This window comes from Bubalus kerabau, chromosome 19 (assembly GCF_029407905.1).
Source record: "Bubalus kerabau isolate K-KA32 ecotype Philippines breed swamp buffalo chromosome 19, PCC_UOA_SB_1v2, whole genome shotgun sequence".
Taxonomy (NCBI): Eukaryota; Metazoa; Chordata; class Mammalia; order Artiodactyla; family Bovidae; genus Bubalus; species Bubalus kerabau.
The window spans coordinates 29,397,408-29,416,279 of NC_073642.1; the positions used below are offsets into that span (position 1 = coordinate 29,397,408).

General features: G+C 44.7%; 1 protein-coding gene across 2 annotated transcripts in view; it reads left to right on the plus strand.

Moving 5' to 3' along the window:
- Positions 1–18,872, plus strand: part of TARS3 (threonyl-tRNA synthetase 3) — a 44,950-nt gene that overhangs the window by 18,051 nt on the left and 8,027 nt on the right. For both annotated transcript variants that reach the window (XM_055556008.1, XM_055556009.1), the window contains exons 8-15: positions 1,319–1,397; positions 2,270–2,416; positions 3,228–3,326; positions 5,029–5,195; positions 6,811–6,973; positions 14,450–14,587; positions 16,246–16,323; positions 16,403–16,503. In XM_055556008.1, coding sequence (XP_055411983.1) covers positions 1,319–1,397; positions 2,270–2,416; positions 3,228–3,326; positions 5,029–5,195; positions 6,811–6,973; positions 14,450–14,587; positions 16,246–16,323; positions 16,403–16,503 — 972 coding nt within the window. The remainder of the gene's footprint in view (positions 1–1,318; positions 1,398–2,269; positions 2,417–3,227; positions 3,327–5,028; positions 5,196–6,810; positions 6,974–14,449; positions 14,588–16,245; positions 16,324–16,402; positions 16,504–18,872) is intronic.

The following is an 18,872-nucleotide window of genomic DNA, read 5'->3' on the forward strand; positions in this document are numbered from 1 at the left end:
CATTTTTTGATTGGGTCATTTATTTTTCTGGAATTGAGGTGTAGGAGTTGCTTGTATATTTTTGAGATTAGTTGTTTGTCAGTTGCTTCATTTGCTATTATTTTCTCCCATTCTGAAGGCTGTCTTTTCACCTTGCTAATAATTTCCTTTGTTGTGCAGAAGCTTTTAAGTTTAATTAGGTCCCATTTGTTTATTTTTGCTTTTATTTCCAATATTCTGGGAGGTGGGTCATAGAGGATCCTGCTGTGATGTATGTCGGAGAGTGTTTTGCCTATGTTCTCCTCTAGGAGTTTTATAGTTTCTGGTCTTACGTTAGGGTTTTATGACCCCTTGTTCATTACAAGTGCAGGCAAATGCTTTATAGTGGTTTCATCTCTGATCTAAACTTTTGCATCATGTAATAAACCAAAATACAAGTAGGCATTTTGTTATAAAACCAGAGGGCCTGAAAACAAGCAAAGAAAACCCTTGAATTTATATATTTATTTAATATAGTTTATTTTTTGGAGCAGTTTTAGGTTTGCTGCAGAATTTAAAGGATGGACAGCGAGTTCCCGTACACCCCTGCCCCTGTGTGCATGTGGCTTCCCCATGGTCAAGATGCGCCCCCTCCATCCAGAGTGTGACATGAGTTATATAGTCCATCTACACTGCCATGTCTCTGTCACCCGAATCCAGCATTTACATAGGTTTCAAGCTTGGTGTTGTGCATTCTGTGCGTCTGGTGAAGTTTATTTTTGACTTAAATTATCAAGTGGATGTATTTTTTATATCTTTCATGTAATTTTGGTTTTGAAAATTAGTGTAGAGTGGCAAAGTGGATTTTTGATTTTCCAACAGTGAAGATTTTTAAGAGCCTTGTGTGTGTCCAACTGTTTGCGACTCTATATACTAAAGCCCTCCAGTCACCTCTGTTTATGGAATTTCCCAGGTAAGAATACTGGAATGGGTTGCCATGTTCTCCTCCAGTGGATCTTCCTAATCCAGGGATTGAACCCATGTCTCTTGCATCTCCTGCATTGGCAGGCAGGTTCTCTACCGCTGAGTGACCTGGGAAGCCCTTTAAGAGCCTCAGGATGTGTGTCTGTCTGCAAAGTTTTTTCCCAAAGATTCTGTGGCTTCTGTATGCGACCTGAAGGGGGAAGATTGGGATCTAAGACTGGGTGACTCGCCTCTTTCCTGCACCCTAAATTAAAGATGGATTCACACTAAGTTGTTCCTGAATTAAGCATTGCCCAAGAACATAGAACATGGTTTCCAACCAATAGTCCCCAAAGCTGTAACTGTGTCTGGACATGTTTTAAATATTTCACCACAGGTGCGGTCCACTAGTTGAACTTTGTAAAGGGCCTCACATAAGACACACTGGAAATATTAAGGTCATAAAAATTTTCAAGGTAAGGATTTATTTTTTTCTGATATAGTAAACTTTAAGTGAACTAGATAAGATAGTAGTTCAATAATATCTTGTATAATATGAGCACTGTGCCACTTTCAAACACCACATGTGTATTTGGCTTTTGTATAGGCTTCTAAAAATAATACAGTGTTTTAGGATTGATAATTAGAACATTTTATGTAGCCTTTGATTTTCTGTCATTTAACCTTACTGTAAGTTTCACAGTACATTTCGTTTTTATCTGTAAAAATATTCTGCATACTCGTGTTTTCTTGAGTTGTTCTAATGTGAACAAGAGTGTTTATCTGCCATGAGAATAATATAATGTAGGAAAAGGAGGGAAAACAGAGATGGAGTGATATGATGCCGAAAACACGCTGTGGGAGCAAGAGGCCTGGGACTGATGGAGCTGTCCTGACCTGCCTTGGTTTTCTTAAGGCGGGAGGAGGCGGGTGGAGGAGGGAGCCGGCTACCACATCCCTTTCTCCTTTACTGCCCTCTTCTGGGTAATGCACTTGGTGCTTGCCTTCCCTCATTTTCACACTTTCTCACTTTTCACTCCTAGAACCCACAGCAGACTGACTATGTAATTTACTGATTAATGATGTAATTTGGAGTGGGAAGATTTAGTTAGAAACAATCTAAGATTCTAAGTCTACAAGAAGTCCCCTGTGAGTCAGCTGTGCTGATGTTTGGGTAGGAAGTTGTGTATAGTCCCTCATCCCTTGGTGTCCAGGATGCCTGGCTTATATCCAAGTCCATGGCAGTTCAGGCCCCTGGTATGAACCACCTGCACATATTAGTATTTCAGAGTGGTTTACTGCTCACCAAGAGTTTGACGTATTTACCTGAATCTTGTCTGATGTCTAGAATTCCTTGGCATACTGGGCGGACAACCCTGAGATGGAAATGCTGCAGAGGGTCTACGGGGTGTCCTTTCCTGATGAGCAGCGGATGGCTGCCTGGGAGGAGCTCCAGGAGGAGGCCAGGGCCCGGGACCACAGGACGATTGGGAAGGTGCGCCTGCCAAGTGCTGCTGAGCTGCTCTGTGACCAAGGCTCGGAAACAGACTGTCCTAATGCTGACATTTCTTCTCCCCTCCTGTCTTCTGTTTCCCTGGCACTCATGGTTTACTGCTGAGTTCTTTCACACTCCTACCCCCAGTGTCTACTAACCTTTTTCCTTCTTGTATTTCCATTAGATTTAAAAAATTGCACTTCTCTCTTGTTTTTATAATGACACAAAAATTTTTTAAGAAAAAAGAGTGTATACCTGATAGTATACTTTGTATTTGGGAAGCAGAGCAAGAACAAGACTTGCAGGCAGGTGGACCTGGTTTAACTCTCAGTCCTCCACGTGGGAGCTGTGATGTGAGGGGCCGGCGCTCAATGTGGAGCTCCGTGTCCTTTGCTCTGCTGGGTAGTGTGTGGGGTGGCAGGGGACGGACACTGGAGGGTGGTGGCCACCCGGGCGGGCTCTCAGCATGACGGCCATGCAGAGGTCACTGCCACTCAGAGCCCACCTCCAGCAGTGAACTTTCCTGACCTTTTTCCGTGTCGTCTCCTCATGAGATCCATACCCCAAGGTGCCAAGTAAGAAATCAGCAGTAAATCCCAGGTGAAATAAGAGTTAAGTTCAAAGCTGAGTAATCATAAATATGAGTTGTAACTTCACATGCACTTTTACATAAGTCAGATTCATGTATTTGGAATGTCAGCTATTAGAACTTGGAAATAACTGAGTGTATGTTTTATTCTCGCGTATCATATGTGTACAATAAATATGCAACAGCAGTGGAATTTGAGACGCAATTACTTTTTCAACCTAGGAACAGGAACTTTTCTTTTTCCATGATCTGAGCCCCGGAAGCTGTTTCTTTCTTCCTAGAGGAGCCTGCATTTATAACACACTGATAGACTTCATACGAGTAAGTAATTTTTAAATATTCTATGCTTATTCAACTCCATTTTGTATTTTACCATTTTATCTCGTCATAACATAGCCAAGCATTTCCATTGATTTAATTTTAATAATACTCAGAATTTTGAACCTCAAAGAGAAATGCTGCATTGTGCCTTCAACTAAAAACATTGAGACATTTGTATTTTCCATGGATTTCATTAAATGTGCCTCTTGTCCGTTTGAGTTTCTAGAGCACATATGGTACAAAGATAAACTTTAGACCAACCGTGGAACTCCCTGTGAGAGAGGAAGGAGGAAATGTTCTGTGTGACACATTACCACCTGAGATTGCAAATGATGGTGGCCTTAAGAGGATGTTTGACACAACTCCAGATCTCCATACATTTTAGATTAAGGTTGAAGAGGAATATCCTGAGATTGCCACAAAAGCACTGAAAAGCCTGCTTCCATTTCCAGTATCCCATCTTTGCGAAGCAGGGTTTTTTGCAGTGAAAGTGAAAGGCATTTACTCATGTCCAACACTTTGCAACCCCATGGACTGTACAGTCCATGGAAGTCTCCAGGCCAAAATACTGGAGTGGGTAGCCTTTCCCTTCTCCAGGGGATCTTCCCAACCCAGGAGTGATCAAACCCAGGTCTCCTGCATTGCAGACAGATTCTTTACCAGCTAAGCCACAAAGGAAGCCCAAGAATGCTGGAGTGGGTAGCCTATCCCTTCTCCTGCAGATCCTCCCAAACCAGAAATCAAACCAGGGTCTCCCGCATCGCAGGTGGCTTCTGCAGTGACAGCAGCCAAAATGGGATCATGGAGTAAGCTGGACATATGCAACACACTCCAGGTGTCACTGTTTTCCAGCGCCCCTAGATGGGACCATCCAGGCACAGGAAAACAGGCTCAGGGCTCCCACTGATTCTGCATTATGGTCAGTTGTATAATTATTTCATTATATATGACAGTGTAATAACAATGGAAACAAAGTGCACAATAAATGTGGGCTTCCCAGGTGGGATTAATGGTAAAGAACCCACCTGCCAATGCAGGAGACCTGGGTTTGATCCCTGGGTTGGGAATATCCCCTGGAGGAGGGCATGGCAACCCACTCTAGTATTCTTGCCTGGAGAATCCCATGGATAGAGGAGCCTGGTGGGCTAGAGTCCGTCCATGGGGTCCCAAAGAGTCGGACACAACTGAAGCGACTTCACACACATGGACACACACAATAAATGTAATACACTTGAATCATCCCAACCTTCCCCACCCCTGCTGCCAGTCATTGGAAAAATTGTCTGCGCCCAAACCGGTCCTGGTGCCAAAAATGTTGGTGACTGGTGTTATATACTACGTACAATTATATTATGAAATGAATATGTGCGTGTATGCTTGCATGCTAAGTCACTTCAGTTGTGCCCAACTCTTTGCGGCTATGGACTGGAGCCTAGTAGGCTCCTTTTTCTGTGGGATTCTCCAGGCAAGAATACTGGAGTGGGTTGCCATATAAAATGAATATACTTAATGTGAAAAGTATACTGAGCATACATGAATCTTTCTTTTATGATCCATAAGGTACCACACTTAAAACCAAGGGCATATTAGCTGTGAACTGATGTAAGGCATGATCCTGAATTTAGCAGTCCTTGTCTGGGTTATGCCCTGCGGTTATGCCCTGCCCCAGCAGATTTCAGCTCTGTGTGCCTGTCTCCTTTAGGAGCAGCACCACCAGCGCAACTTCACGGAGGTCCTGTCCCCCAACATGTATAGCTGCAAGCTCTGGGATGCTTCTGGACACTGGCAGCATTACAGTGAGAACATGTTCACCTTTGACATCGACAAGGACACTTTCGCCCTTAAGCCCATGAATTGCCCAGGGCACTGGTGAGTATGAAAAATGAAGCAGATCTGTACCTAGCAGGTACTTTACTACAGTTAGTTTTTAATGTTATTTTGCTTTTTAGAGTTAAGAGGGTCCTTTAACATGAAGAGTGGTGTTTAGAAATCATCTTTACCAAGTTGTTTCATTCTGAAGGATGAATTTACTTTTAAAATATGTTTGCTCTTTGCCAGATGTAGGCTGTTGGCTAGAAAACATTTAGTATTTTGTGCTTCTCAGAGGATAATATTACCCATCAATTTTATAAATTATTACATTTCTCTTCCCAGTGGTAATATACTTCAGATATACATATTTGCAGAACATTTAGTTCTTACATGCTATTTGGGTTGATTATAACAAGACCAGTGAGCTCACAATCAGTGACTGGATTTCATTCATTCTAAGATGCATTCCCCCCCGTATTTCAACATCCCTGAAATTGAGACATGTCTTATAGTTGGTATCTTAGCATTATGCCATAATTTAATTCATAGTTGTTTTCTTTCTTGGTTGTACATAATGTAATGGTCCATCTTACAGCCAAGGTTGTCTTACAGTCTATTAAAGAGTGTAATTATCATAAAGCTGCATAGGATGCGAATGCAACCTTGTTAGAGAAGTAGATTTTACAACTGGAAATGAACAGGTACAATTTTCCACCAAAAAATATTCCACCTATTGTAGCTTCATATCAACATACACAGTTTCAGTAAATTGACCTTAGAAGGTAACTACTTGAAAGAAACCTCTGAATACTGAAAAAAACTCTTTGCCCTTTTCAGTAAAGACTAAAGGAAGTTCAACTCTGTGGTAACTGCATATAAAAGATATGTATTTATCTTTAATTTTATGAAAACTGATATGTAAATATTCTATGGCCTCTTGTTTTAAACAAAGGTGGAGGCTAAAACCTAGTGCTTTGCATTCTCCAAACACCTGTGTTAACTACTTCTTAACTCAGTTTACCATTGGGTACCAGTTGAAGCTGTGATTTCAGTATTATTACAAGAAAGCTGAACACAAGCAGAGAGTGTAATTTTGTATTTTCTTATATCAGAACAAGGAATCAGGATCACAGTAGCTTAGTGGTGATGGGCTGTGGGAGCAAGGGTTGCTTCCTGCAGAAGAGAGGCCTTTCATGCAGAGAGAATATTAGCGGGGTGCTTTAGACACAACCATTTCCTCCTGGAGCTCATGAGCAGAGTGGAGAAGGAACAAATACACAGACAGTCAGTTATTGAAGAAGTAAGACCAGTGTCAAAACTGCGGCAATTCTGGGTGTTCTTGGAGCCTGAGGCTTGACTGACCAGCCCCTCTGGGGAGTGTCCAGGGCTGCCTCACTTAGGAGGTAGCCTTTGAAATGGATTGTAGATGGTTGAGAATAGGAAGCAGTATTTCTGGAGGAGATGATTGGGTTCTTCCTCAGAGTGTGCAGTGGTGTAAATACAGCGTTCAGTAATTCATGGGAGAAGAAATTTCTTTTAATTGGTGATCTAAGAACCAGAATCAGGTATTTACAAATCCTGAGTCATTTAATTGTTAACTTACTAATATTCAGATGGTTACTGCATCTCTTCTGCAGTAAGGAAACACCGTGTGCCCCTGTGTCTTTTCTAGTCTGATGTTTGCCCATCGTCCACGGTCTTGGAGGGAAATGCCGATCAGACTTGCTGACTTCGGGGTTCTTCACAGGAATGAGCCATCAGGAGCTCTGAGTGGCTTGACCTGCGTCAGGCGCTTCCAGCAGGATGACACTCACATCTTCTGCACAGTGGGGCAGGTAGACGGGAACTCAGGGACGCATGGTCAGCACAGGTCCACGGTGGAGTAGGTAAACGGGGACTAAGGGAGGCATGGTCAGCACGGGTCCATGTTAGGGCAGGTAAACAGGGACTCAGGGAGGCGTGGTCAGCATGGGTCCAGTGTGGCTGCCTTAGACGCATTGCTGGGTCTTTCAGAGTTGCTGTGAACTGAGTTGTTCAGTCTAATCTCTGAGGTCCCATCAGTTCCAACACATTCTTTTGTATTGTTTTTTTTAGATTCCACATATAAATGATCTCATATGAATTTTGTCTTTCTCTGTCTGACTTACTGCACTTAGTATGATGATCTCTAGGTTTATCCATGATTGCTGCAAATGACATCATTTCTTTCTTTTTCTGGCTGAGTAATATTCCATTGTAGATATGCACCATATCTTCTTTATCTGTTCCTCTGTCAGTGGTCGTTTAGTTTGCCTCCATGTGTTGGCTATTGTGAATAGTGCTGTGGTGAACATTGGGGTGCATGTATCTTTTCAAATTAGAGTTTCCATCTTCTGGATATATGTCCAGGAGTGGAATTGCTGGATCATATGACAACTCTATTTTTAGCTTTTTAAGGGTGCTCCATACTGTTCTTCATAGTGACTGTGCCAATTTATATTCCAGCAACAGTGTAGGAGGGTTCCCTTTTATCCATATGCTCTGCAGCATTTATTATTTTATAGACATTTTGATGATGGCCATTCTGACTAGTATGAGGTGATACTTCATTGCAGTTTTCATTTGCATTTCTCTAATAATTATTGATGTTGAGCATTTTTTCATGTGCCTGTTGGCCATTTTTACATCTTCTTTGGAGAAATGTCTGTTTAGGTCTTCTGCCCATTTTTTGATTGGGTTGTTTATTTTTCTTGACCTGAAGTCTATTTTTTTTTCTTTTAAGCTTCTTCCAAATTATTAACATTAATTATTAAGTAACATTATTTTAAGGGTATTGGTGAAATGTTGGATGTGTTTGTTTTTCAGTTTTGCCTGGAAGTTAGAATTTACTTTTTCAGGTTTTTATCTTAATTCAAATTCAAATTGCCATGCAAAGGGCCACTATTAAACGGTTTGACCTAATAGACAGTTATAGACCCCTCCAATCAATAACAATGGAGTACACATTCTTTGAAAGTGCCCACGGGACATTTTCCAAGATAGACCATATTCTGGGCCATAAAATGAGTCTCAATAAATTTAAAGGGATTCATTTCATGCAGAATATGTTCTCTGGAGCTTCCCTGGTGGCTAAGTGGTAAAGAATCTGCATGCCAATGCAGGAGACATGGGTTTGATCCCTGGTCTGAGAACTAAGATCCCACATGCTGTAGGCAGCTAACCTTGTGTGCCACAGCTAGAGCTTGTGCTCTGAGGCTTGTAAGCCCCAACTACTGAGTCCATACACCCTAGAGCCCATGCTCCACGAGAGAAGTGACCGCAATGAGAAGCCCATGCACTGCAACTAGAGAGTGGGCCCTGCTCACCACTAGGGAAAACGCCTGTGCAGCGATGAAGACCCAGCACAGGCAAAAAAAAAAAAAAAAAAAATTTAATAAATAAATAGTTTTTTTTAAAGTTCTCTGGCTGCTTTGAAATGGAGGTAGAACTCAATAACAGAAAACTATCTGGAAAATCCCCAAGTATTTGGAAAGGGAGTCATACACTTCGAAATAACCATTTGTCAAATAGGAAATCAAAGGGAAATTAGAAAATATTGTACACTAACTTGTGCACAACACGAGTTTGAACTGCCCCTGTCTATTTCTACACAGCAGATTTTATGAACACATACAACACTGCTCCGTGAGTCACAGCTAGCTAAATCTGCAGGTGTGCAACTGCAAACCGAGGGCCAGCTGTACAGTTATGCATGGGTTTTTCATTGTGTGAGGGGCCAGGACTCCTAACCCCAGCTGTGTTCAAGGGTCAGCTCTATACCAAATGAAATGTAAAAGAAACACAATGTATCAGGATTTGTGGGATGCCATTAAAATGGTACTTTAGAGGAACACCCACATTAGAAAAGAAGAATGTTTTCAAAGAGATAACCTCAACTTCTACTTAATAGACTAAAAAAAGGAGAGCAAATTACATTAGAGATGAGCAGAAAAAAGAAAATAATAGCACAAAAAAAATCAGTGAAATAGAAAAAAGAAAAACAATATGCAATATCAACCCAGAGGCTGGGTCTCCTGGATCAATAAAGTTCATAAACCTTTAGTTTTGTCAGAGAGAAAACTAATTAAGAATATCAAGCCTGGAAAATTCCCTGGCAGTCTAGTGGTTAGATCTCCATGCTCTTACTGCCTGGGGCCTGGGTTTGATCCCTGGTCGGGGAACCAGGATCCCACAGTCAACAATGTACAGCAAAAACAAAAGAAAAAAACTTAGGACTTAGAGATGTGACATTCCTGCAGATTCCACAGATATTGAAAGGATGATAAGGTAATAGAATGAACATGCTTACGCCAGTAGATTTGACAAATTAAATTAAATGAACAAATTCTTTGAAAAACACAAGCTACCAAATTTTACTCAGGAAGAGATAGATTATCTGAGAAGTCCCTTGTTTATGAAAGAAGTTGAGTTGCTGGTTAGCAACCCTTCCACAAAGGAAACTCCAGGCCCAGAAGGAATCACTAGGGAATTCTACCAAACACTTAGAGAAGGAGTCATGCCAAATTCTGCTCATTCCTGGCAGGCATTAATGGGGACCCCCTACACCCACCCTGTAATGTCAGTGGAGACTAAGTGGTGCCTGGACTTCTTCACCTGGCAGTCACATGGTGCCTCCTCCACTGCCTGCTTGAGTGGGGAGATGAGACTCCTGCCAGAACTTCTCAGTGATGAGGCCGCACCCTGGGGTCAGTAGAAGCCATATGAGGAGTGGCACCAGGACACTCCAGCCACTCCTAGCCAGAGGGTCATTGGAGAAGCCTACCAGGGTGTAGAACTCCTGCAGTCGCCCAGCAGTAACAGGGAGCCCCTGCCCTCCTCCCAGTCCCTGGTGGGAAACCCTGACATGTGCTCCCACTCTGCCAGGCCGTCCTCCCTCCCTGTTGGAGCAGAGTCCATGGAAGACAGCGGAAACAGGTCATTTAAATAAAATCCAAAGTCTTATAATAGTCAAAATGTCCAGATTTCAGAAAGTAGTCATCATATCAAGAAGAAGAAAAATCTCAACTTGGATGAAAAAGGGTAGTGTAGGCACCCTGCTGTGGAGATGATAGGATTGTTCGAATTATCTGATGAGGGCACCATAAAAATGCCTCAGTAAACAATTACAAACACACTTGGAACAAATGCAAAATTAAAAAAATCTCAGAAAAATATAAAGAAGAACCAAATGGAGATTTTAGAACTGAAAAGTGTAATACCCAAAATGAAATATTCAGTGGATGGATTCATGAGAAGAATGGAGGGGACAGAGAAAATCAGTGAACCTAAAGACACCAATAGAATTGACACCAGCTGAAAAAACAGAAAAGAGACTGAGAGAAAAATGAACAGACCCTCAGAGACCGGTGGGACTATAACAAATGCCTATTATATATGTCACCTCCCTGGTGGCTCAGATGGTAAAAGTCTTTGCCTACAATGCGGGAGACATATATATGTCAGCAGAGTTCTGGAAAAATAGAGTAGGGTGGAAGTGAAGAAGTACTCAAAGAGGTAATGGCTGAAAACTGGCCAAATTTAGCAAAAGCCATAAGCTTACAGATTCAAGTAGCTGAGAAAGTTCAAGCAGGATAAACCCAAACCAGGTGGCACAGTGGTAAAGAACCCACCTGCCAATGCAGTAGACATGGATTCGATCCCTGGATCAGGAATATCCCCTGGAGAAGAAAATGGCTACGCACTCCAGTATTCTTGCCTGGGAAATCCCATGGACAGAGGAGGAGCCTGGCAGGCTACAATCCGTGTGGTCACCAAAAATCAGACACAACTTAGTGACTAAACAACAACAAAGAAACAGTAGATACATTAGAGCCAAACTTACGAAAACTATAAAGAAAAAAATGAAAACAGAAAGAAGTGATACCTTCAAGAAAAAAATTAAAAATGAAATAACAGCAGATTTCTCATCAAAACGAAATATAACCTACTGTATAGTGTGGGGCACTCAGTGCTCTGTGGTGGCAAAGGGGATATATGTACACATGTTACTGAATCACTTTGCTGTAGAGCAGAAACTAACACAACACTGTAAATCAGCTATATTCCAATAAAAATTTTAAAAACAAAATTTAGAGGCCGGAAGGAAGAGTCACAGCATTTTCCAAATGCTGATATAACTGTTAAACCAGAATTCTATATCCCTCCCCAGAATCTTTCAGTGATGAAGGTGAAATCAAGACGTTAGATCTACCTTAAAAGATTGCTACAGGAATTTCTCTAAAGAGAAAGGAAATTATAAAAGAAAGAGTCTCAGAACATTCCGAACGAAGAAAGAACTATAAAAATAAAACATGTTAAGTACAATTTGTTGCTGTTGTTTAGTTGCTTAGTTGTATCCGACTCGTTTGTAACTGCATGGACTGTAGCCCACCAGGTGCCTCTCTTCATGGGATTTCCCAGGCAAGAATATTGGAATGGGTTCCTTCTCTAGAGGATCTTTCTGGCTTACGTCTCCTGCATTGGCGGAGAAGGCAATGGCACCCCACTCCAGTACTCTTGCCTGGAAAATCCCATGAACGGAGGAGCCTGGTGGGCTGCAGTCCATGGGGTCGCGAAGAGTCGGACACGACTGAGTGGCTTCCCTTTCACTTTTCACTTTCATGCATTGGAGAAGGAAATGGCAACCCACTCCAGTGTTCTTGCCTGGAGAATCCCAGGGATGGTGGAGCCTGGTGGGCTGCCATCTATGGGGTCGCACAGAGTCGGACACGACTGAAGCGACTTAGCAGCAGCTCCTGCATTGGCAGGCAGATTTCTTTACTGCTGAGCCACCAGGGAAGCTCAGTTAACTACAGTAAATATTGTGTTTCCTTTTTCTTTTGAGTTTTCTGTGTTACATCTGATGATTAAAGCAAAAATTATACCATCATTGGGTACACTGAGTAAATGGCTCAAGGATCCCTGTCTTATTTCTTGCAATGGCATGTGAACCTCAAAATAAAAAGTTTAACTTTAAAAAATGGGCAAAAAGATGTGACCTTTCAGTTTACCTAAGAATATGTACAAGAGAAGATACACATCTAAGGAACTAAGTGGATGGCAAAGAAGCATGTGAATAAAGTGTTAAGGATCATCGGTTATTGAGGAAATGGAGATTGATGCCCTATGAGCTGCCTCTATGCCTACAGAATGGCTGACATTTCAGAGACAGACTCTGACATGTGTTGAGTGTGATGAGGCACTAGATCTCCCTCTCACCAGTTGTGGAGGTTGAAGATGGTACAGTTCCTCTGAGAAATAGTTTGGCAGTTTCTTAAAGTGAAACACGCACCTACCATATGTCCCAGCCATCTTATTCCTTTTCTTTTCCCAAGAGAAAAACAAAGCACATGTCCATACAAAGACCTGTACACACGTGTTCAGAGCAGCTTTATTTGAAGTCGTCGAAATGTAGAAACAGCCCAATGACTGCTGAGTGTGTAAATGAACAGTGGTGCATCCACAGAGTGGACAGCTGCTCAGCAGGAAAAAGAGTGATCTGCTGCTGACACTGCAGCATGGTTGGATCTTGAAATAATCATTTACTGTTAGTTTCAGTCTCTCAGTTGTGTCCGACTCTTTGTGATCCCATGGACTATAGCACACCAGGCTCCTCTGTCGATGGAATTTCTCCAGGTAAGAACACTGGAGTGAGTTGCCATTTCCTTCTCCAGGGGATCTTCCTGAGGGATCAAACCATGTCTCTTGTGTCTGCTGCATTGGCAGGCGGATTCTTTACCACTAGTGCCACCTGGGAAGCCCTTGAAATAATTAAATGCTATGTGTGCGAAGTCACTTCAGTCATGTCCAACTCTGTGACCCCATGGACTGTAGCCCACCAGTCTCCTCTGTCCATGGGATTCTCCAGGCAAGAATACTGGAGTGCGTTGTCATTTCCTTCTCCAGGGGATCGTCCAAACCCAGAGATCATACCACATCTCTTCTGTATCCTGCATTGGCAGGCAGCTTCTTTACCACTAGCATCACCTGGGAAGCACTGAGTGTAAAAACTGAAAGAAAATAGCATGGACATGTGGTTCCACTGATGAAAATCTGCAAACCTAATCCACAGTGACAGGACAGAAGCAGACCCTTGCTGGTACCCTTTGTCTGCATCTATGTTTTTGCTGCCCCATCTCGCTCACACCTAGTGCTCATCTTCCTCCTCTTTTGGCCTCTCAGCTCAGCCCTGCTTTCCTCACCCTGCGCTCACTGTCTGTCTTCAGTCCCTCTGCTAACCTCAGCTGCGTGTCTCAGCTGTCCCTGTGAACTCCAGACCCCAGCCCTCCAGGGGACGTGTCTGCTTGGCCATCACACGCACCCTCACGTAGGCCAGGTCCAGTGCCGGCCCTTCTTCTGCCTCTCTCCCCACGTCTTCTCCTTTCAGCAACATACTAGCACCCTCTCCATGGCCCCGGCCAGGAACCCAGGCCGGGTTTTCAAGTCTCATGTCCAGTTTATCACAAGCCCTGTTGATCGCTCTTCCTAAGCATGTTATTCCTGAATAATTTCATTCATTCCTCATTTCCCTGCATCCGGCGCAGTGCTGACTCCGCAGGCAATCACTGTCTGTTAGTGAACAAGGACAGGTGTCCTGCAGATGCAGCCCACGCCTGTTTCGGCCACTTGTTTCCAGCACCAGCCTCCTGCTCCTGAAGGATCCCAGCAACTCCCAGATGGGCTGCTCTTCTCATCTTGCTGGTCAGTTTCCCAGAGTCAAACAACCATGGTGAGCTGTGTTGTTCCTCTGCACCACTTCTCACTGCTTGCTGGCTCAAAAGTGCAGCCTTCAGCCTTGCTCTGGAAGCGCTGGGTTTCCTCCAGCCCTGGCCTGCCTCTGTTCTGTGTACTCCCTCTCTGCCTTCTGCCCGGTCACAGGCAGCTCCCACGGCTGGCCCGCCCTCACCCACTCCTCTGTCCTCTGGGCCTTCACCCTCCGTGTTTCCTGTATTAAGGGGGTTCCTGCCCTGGCTGCATTGGAGGACTCGCACCTCTCCTCTGGGTGCAGCTTGGCCATCACATCCTCTGGCCAGCTGCTTTTCCTCCTGGGTGGCATGTGCACGGAGAGGCACCCTCGCCTGTGTCTTTGCCCAGTCCTATGCTGGACCAGCAGCCTGGAGGTGCATATGGGCATCTGGCAGGTGTCCTGTGAATATTCCAGTGAGAAAAAGACAACAAGGCGAACAGTGCCATGGACTGTCCTCCACAGTAAAAGCATACTTTATTTCTAGCCGACATAAAGAATTTTTTTAATGCTGCAAATGGATTTAATTTCTCATTTGCTCTAATTTCAGATTGAAGAGGAGATAAAAGGGTGTTTGCAGTTTGTGCAGTCTGTTTACTCAACGTTTGGCTTCTCCTTTCAATTAAATTTGTCAACAAGACCTGAAAACTTCCTGGGAAAGATTGAATTATGGGATGAAGCTGAAAAGGTAGGGAGAAGCAAAGTGTTACCTTTCATTTTACCTTTCATGAAGTTGTGATGCTTTGCGGTGGAAATTAAAGACCGGGAAGTTTGGGATAAATATGCTAATTGTAGAACACAGTTAATCCAGTTTTCTTCAAACACCGATAAGAATGATACCTAACATTTGTTTCACACTTTAGTTTATATCAGGTTTTTGTTTGTAGTCTTTTCAGTGCTGCTTCCTAATAACCAATTTCATAAGTTTTTCAAGAAATCCTCTGGCTCGTTTTTTAGCAGCTCTGGTCGGACCTCTGCCTGTGGGACCAATGTAGGTCCCTCAGCTCCTCAGAGCCAGATTAACCCCAGCCTTTCTCTGTCCTACTTCACAGAGTAATGAGTCGTTAAGAGCACTCTAGCCCCACACACACACCACAAGCAGACAACTGTGTCCGGAGCCCAGAGAGTACTGCAGTCTAGACCCCAGCGCTCCTGGGAGCCAGAGATGTGGCGAATGTGGGACAGGACAGATAGACGGCAGGGAGAAGGGGTGCTGGGCAGTGTATATGGCCAGGCCTAGGAGCAGTGGTTCCAGCCCTGGCCTGACCTTGCATAAACCTGAAGCTTTCTGACCCTCAGCCTTTCCAGCTGGGCCTCCCAATCCCTGTGTCCTCAGAGGCTTCTGCTGTATGCTCATCGCCCAAACCTGGCTTTAAAAAATTTTTTTAATTCCCTGAAACTCCTCCCCTCCCTCAGCTGCTGTAGCTGGGCCTCACTTTGAGAACATGCACCAGAGTCCCTTCAGAAATGCTCCATCCCCAGAGTCACCCCCTCAGGGCGCTCCACCCCCAGGGTCACCCCCTCTGGTTGCTCCACCCCCAGGGTCACACCCTCAGGGCGCTCTACCCCCAGGGTCACCCCTTCGGGGCGCTCCACTCCCGGCATCACCGTTAGGGTCCCAGTGCTTGGGGACAGTGACAGGAGTCTGTTTGCTGCTCTGACGGAAGCCTGGCTGCTGCCCAGAGAAGCTGCCTTCACGGGGCGGGAGTGTGCGGAAGACCCAGCGTGCCCTGAGCCTGCTGCCGTGTGCACACCCGGCCGCGCCAGCAGCACGGCTGTCTCCACTGCCTGCTGGTCAGAAGGGCTGCGCGCGGCTCAGTCTGCAGACCACGGAGGGCCTCCCGCTTCCACACCCCATGGGCCACCAGGGGCGCTGCCCACCAGCTGCAGGCACAGAGATGGGGGAGAGCAAAAGAGGGTGCACAGCCTGCCCCCACCCCAGGTCTTACACCTGCACACGGAGTGCACGAGGGGCAGGGCAGAGCCTGCTTGCCCTTTACCATGCAGGGTCCCTCCTGAGGGGCTGGGAGTGTGAGGTGGGGGAGCTGCAGGGCCAGATAAGCCCAAGTTCACCCCCACCTCTCACTGGGATTCACTGGACATGTCAGTGAGTGATCCTTTCTCCTCCAGTTAAAGTGTCTGTTTCCTGAGAGCAGGCACCATCTTAGTCATCTTCCTGTGTCTTCACCCAGAGTTTACTGACTGTGAGAGGCTCAGTAAGAACAAGTGGAACTAACATGGAATGTAGTGAAGATTGACAGTGACTTACTGTTTTGAGCTATAGGACAAAAAGAAAATGTACAATGAAGTGGAAGTTATTAATGTTCTCTTCTTATTAAAAAATAGCAACTACAGAATAGCTTGATGGAATTTGGGAAACCATGGAAGATAAACCCTGGAGATGGAGCATTTTATGGTCCTAAAGTAAGTAGGCAATATGCCTTGAAAAGAGTAAAACTGGAAAGTAAAAACTGTGTCTAAGCAAACGTCTTTGAATTTACAGATTGATTTAGAAATCAAGGATGCTCTTGGCAGATACCATCAATGTGCTACAATCCAGCTGGACTTTCAACTGCCTATAAGATTTAACCTTACATATGTGAGGTAAGTGACTGTGATGAAGAAGTCAGGACTGATGTCTTAAATACTGTCACTCACACCTTAGCAACGTAAGAAGAGCATCAGTGAATGTCTGTCTGTGTACAGTGCACTCAGTATTTGTTCAGCTGCTGCTTATCTTGTTGGAGGTTAGCCTTAGTTTCCTCAGGCCCTGGTCAGTGGGATGGTGAAGATTAGAAACAGGTACAGAAACACACCCCAGACGGTGACATCTCCCTGAGGTGGAGGAGGGGGCTTTGTACAGGCTGATCCTGGATCTGTGTCTCCAGGACAAGGTGGTTGCCCAGGAGAGCAGACAGAAAAGGCTGTTTCATCACTGCAAACAAGCAACTTTAAAATTTTTTTCTCAATATACAGTCAAGTCAGCTTTGTGTATATGTGTGTGTGTGTGTGTCTCTGTGTATCTGTGTGTATGTGTATAGTTGTATAAGTTTTATCATTGTGTGGAGCAGTGCCCACCACCCCGATTGTGATCCATCAGACCAGCACACTCCTGTTCCTTTGTGGTCACACCCTCCCCTCCAGCCCCCAGCAGCCACTGGCCTGCTCTTTTTCACTTACCAGAAGGTCACACACATGGGGTCATGCTGTATGTCACCTTTGGGGGCGGCATCTCCTGTCAAGGGTGTGCGTGGCAGCAAGGTGACTTGTCACCAGTGATGTTAACCTCCATTGCTCAGGTAAAATAGAATTTGCCAGGTCTCCCCACTGCAAAGTTACTCTTACTCCCTTTCCCTAATCTGTTCAGAATTGTGACTTTCCTGGTGATGCATATGCTGAGTGGTTTTGGACTCCATCCCATATATTGTTAATATTATACTGTGAGATGGCGGTTTTGTTTCTTTTTTCTATAGCAATTTTTTAATTGATTTATTTTGGCTGTTCTGGGTCTTCATTGCTGTGCCAGCTTTCCTGTAGTTGCAGCAAGCGAAGGCTACTCTCGGTCATGATGCATGTGCTTCTCATTGTGATGGCCTCTCTTGTTGTGGAACACAGGCTCTAGGGTGTGTGGGCCTCAGTAGTTGCAGCTCCCCAGGCCCTAGAGCACAGGCTCAGTAGTTGTGGTGCATGGGCTTAGTTGCTCCGCGACATGTGGGATCTTCCCAAACCAGGAATCAAACCCGTGTCTCCTGCATTGGCAGGCAGATTCTTCACCACTGAGCTGCCAGGGAAGCCCTGGGTTTTGTTTCAGTCCTAAGCAGATTATTGATTTTTTAGCAGTTATTGTGCCTGGGCAGGTTCAGGCTGTAATTTCCAGCCTGCCTTCTGTGGCTGTGGTGTCAGCTTAGTTCGCCAGGCCTATGTACTATGTACTCAGCCCTCTGTATCCATATCCAACGCCCGCAGGGGCCCGTGGTACCCATCGCTGCATAGGAAGGACTCGAGCATTCCTGGATCTCAGCATCGGTGGGGCCTCCTGTCCTGTGTGCTCCACCCCAGGTCCAGGTCCCACAGCTCGGTTCTCGAGGTTTCTTTGTGCTGTTGGGTCAGGTCCCTATACACGCGATGAGTGGTGAGGCCGGGCAGCTCTCCCATGCCCCCTGCTGTCTGATGTTCCTGAAGTCCTTTCTGCAGTCCATGGCCAGAAGGCTGGGCTTTAGCTTCCCTGCCCCACATGCTCTTCCCAGACTCTTTATCACACACCATGCATCAGGAGGCCAGAGTGAGTGCAGGGACTCACCCCGTGCACCTGGGCTCAAGGTTGTCTGGTCAAACAGAAGGGTCCCTGCCTCAGAGCTTTAGGTGCCCGTTTATTCTCTGTGCACCGTGGGAATACTGGAGGCTGGAGGAAGAGAGCAGGAAAAATAAGCAGAAGGAAACCCCAGGACCCCCCTCCTCCACTCTTTCTGAGACTTAGTGGTTTTTTTTCTGGCTCCTGGCCAGAAAGCAAGGATTTCTCCCAAAGCTTTTCCTGTCTGCACCTGGTATGTATTCTTGGTTGTGGACTGTCTTTATGTCCAGGCCTTACAAAAGGGAAGACAAAATTACAAGAACCTAAGTGCTGGTTTGGTGGCACTTGAGAGTTGGGTCTTCTTGGGCATAACTCAGTTCTCCCAGCCCTTTCGTTCTCTGCTGGGTCCATGTCTGTGTCCAATGAGAGTGCTGAGTGTGGCATGCTTACTTCATTGCACCTGGAGCCAGCTTCTTTTCAAAGACATTCCCCTGACTTGAATTAGACAAAATAACAACATTCTTCCTTTAAATGCTCCTCTTCTCACCATGTCCAATTTTAGATGCAGTGTTGATTAGACAATGTGTTGAGATCTCTTTCATTCATAAGTTACTAAGGCAGGAAAGGAAAAATTATTGGCATATTTTAAATCTAATAATTTTTATTAGACTATTTTCCTGAT